General features: G+C 47.7%; 1 protein-coding gene across 1 annotated transcript in view; it reads right to left on the minus strand.

Moving 5' to 3' along the window:
- Window positions 1-274: 274 nt before the first annotated feature.
- The window catches only part of tfam (transcription factor A, mitochondrial), a 4,849-nt gene continuing 3,071 nt past the window's right edge, over window positions 275-2,052 (minus strand). The window contains exon 3 of the mRNA XM_024143142.2: window positions 275-793. Within this exon, the coding sequence (XP_023998910.2) occupies window positions 290-793 (504 nt within the window). The 3' untranslated portion in view covers window positions 275-289. The remainder of the gene's footprint in view (window positions 794-2,052) is intronic.

Below are 2,052 nucleotides of genomic sequence, written 5' to 3' on the forward strand. Positions count from 1 at the left end.
CCACCACCATATGTATATAACTACATCTATACCACCACCACCACCATATGTATATAACTACATCTATACCACCACCACCACCATATATATATAACTACATCTATACCACCACCACCATATGTATATAACTACATCTACAGTGTATTCGGAAAGTATTCAGACCCATTGACTTTTTCCACATTGTTACTACAACTTGATTGGAGTCCACCTGTGGTCAATTCAATTGATTGGACGTGATTTGGAAAGGCACACCTGTCTATATAAAAGGTCCCACAGTCGACACTGCATGTCAGTGCAAAAACCAAGCCATGAGGTCGAAAGAATTGTCCGTAGAGCTCAGAGACAGGATTGTGTCGAGGCATAGATCTGGGGAAGGGTACCAAAAMCCTTCTGCAGCTTTGAAAGTCCCCAAGAACACAGCGGCCTCCATCATTCTTAAATGGAAGAAGTTTGGAACCATAAAGACTCTTCCTAGAGCTGGYCRCCCAGCCAAACTGAGCAATGGGTGGAGAAGGGCCTTGGTCAGGGAGGTCTCTAGTCTGATGAAACCAAGATTGAACTCTTTGGCCTGAATGCCAAGCGTCACATCTGGAGGAAACCTGGCACCATCCCTACGGTGAAGCACGGTGGCGGCAGCAGTCAGGATCGAGGCAAAGATGAACGGAGGAAAGTACAGAGAGATCCTTGATGAAAACATTACGAATGCACTGTATATCAAACACTTCATTCCACCTACTTGTTTCTGTGAGGTTGACAGTTTGGCCCAGTCCTCTTGCAGCATCTTCATCTTGTCCTGAGGGGGGAAAGGGTGACAGTGTCATAGCAGCATTATAACAGGTATTATAGCAGCATTATAACAGGTGCCAGTGTTATAGCAGCATTATAACAGGTATTACAGCAGCATTATAACAGGTGACAGTGTCATAGCAGCATTATAACAGGTGCCAGTGTTACAGCAGCATTATAACAGGTGCCAGTGTCATAGCAGCATTATAACAGGTGCCAGTGTTACAGCAGCATTATAACAGGTGCAGTGTTACAGCAGCATTTATAACAGGTGCCAGTGTTGCAGCAGCATTATAAACAGGTCCAGTGTTACAGGCAGCATTATAACAGGTGCCAGGTTACAGCAGCATTATAACAGGTGCCAGTGTTACAGCAGCAATTATAACAGGTGCCAGTGTTATAGTCAGCAGCATTATAACAGGTGCCAGTGTTACAGCAGCATTATAACAGGTGCCAGTGTTACAGCAGCATTATAACAGGTGCCAGTGTTACAGCACATTATAACAGGTGCCAGTGTTACAGCAGCATTATAACAGGTGCCAGTGTTACAGCAGCATTATAACAGGTGGACAGTGTTACAGCAGCATTATAACAGGTGCCAGTGTTACAGCAGCATTATAACAGGTGCAGTTTACAGCAGCATTATAACAGTCCAGTGTTACAGCAGCATTATAACAGGTGCAGTGTACAGCAGCATTATAACAGGTGCCAGTGTTACAGCAGCATTATAACAGGTGCCAGTGTTACAGCAGCATTATAACAGGACAGTGTTACACAGCATTATAACAGGTGCCAGTGTCACAGCAGCATTATAAAGGTGCCAGTGTCAAGCAGCATTATAACAGGTACAGTGTTACAGCAGCATTATAACAGGTGACAGTGTTACAGCAGCATTATAACAGGTGACAGTGTTATAGCAGCATTATAACAGGTAACAGTATTATTATATTATCGTCCTCTGGACTCCTCGGTCCTAACCCGCGCGGTCGTCTCCGCTGGACTCCTCGGTCCTAACCCGCGCGGTCGTCCCGCTGGACTCCTCGGTCCTAACCCGCGCGGTCCGTCCCGCTGGACTCCTCGGTACTAACCCGCGCGGTCGTCCCCTGACTTCCTGGTACTAACCTGTCTGGACTCCTCGGTCCTAACCGCGCGGTCGTCCCGCTGACTCCTCGGTCTAACCCGCGCGGTCGTCCGCCTGGACTCCTCGCGTCTAACCCGCGGGTCGTCCCGCTGGACTCCTCGGCTCTAACCCGCGCTGGTCGTCCC

The sequence above is a fragment of the Salvelinus sp. IW2-2015 genome, unplaced genomic scaffold, assembly GCF_002910315.2.
Source record: "Salvelinus sp. IW2-2015 unplaced genomic scaffold, ASM291031v2 Un_scaffold3676, whole genome shotgun sequence".
Taxonomy (NCBI): Eukaryota; Metazoa; Chordata; class Actinopteri; order Salmoniformes; family Salmonidae; genus Salvelinus; species Salvelinus sp. IW2-2015.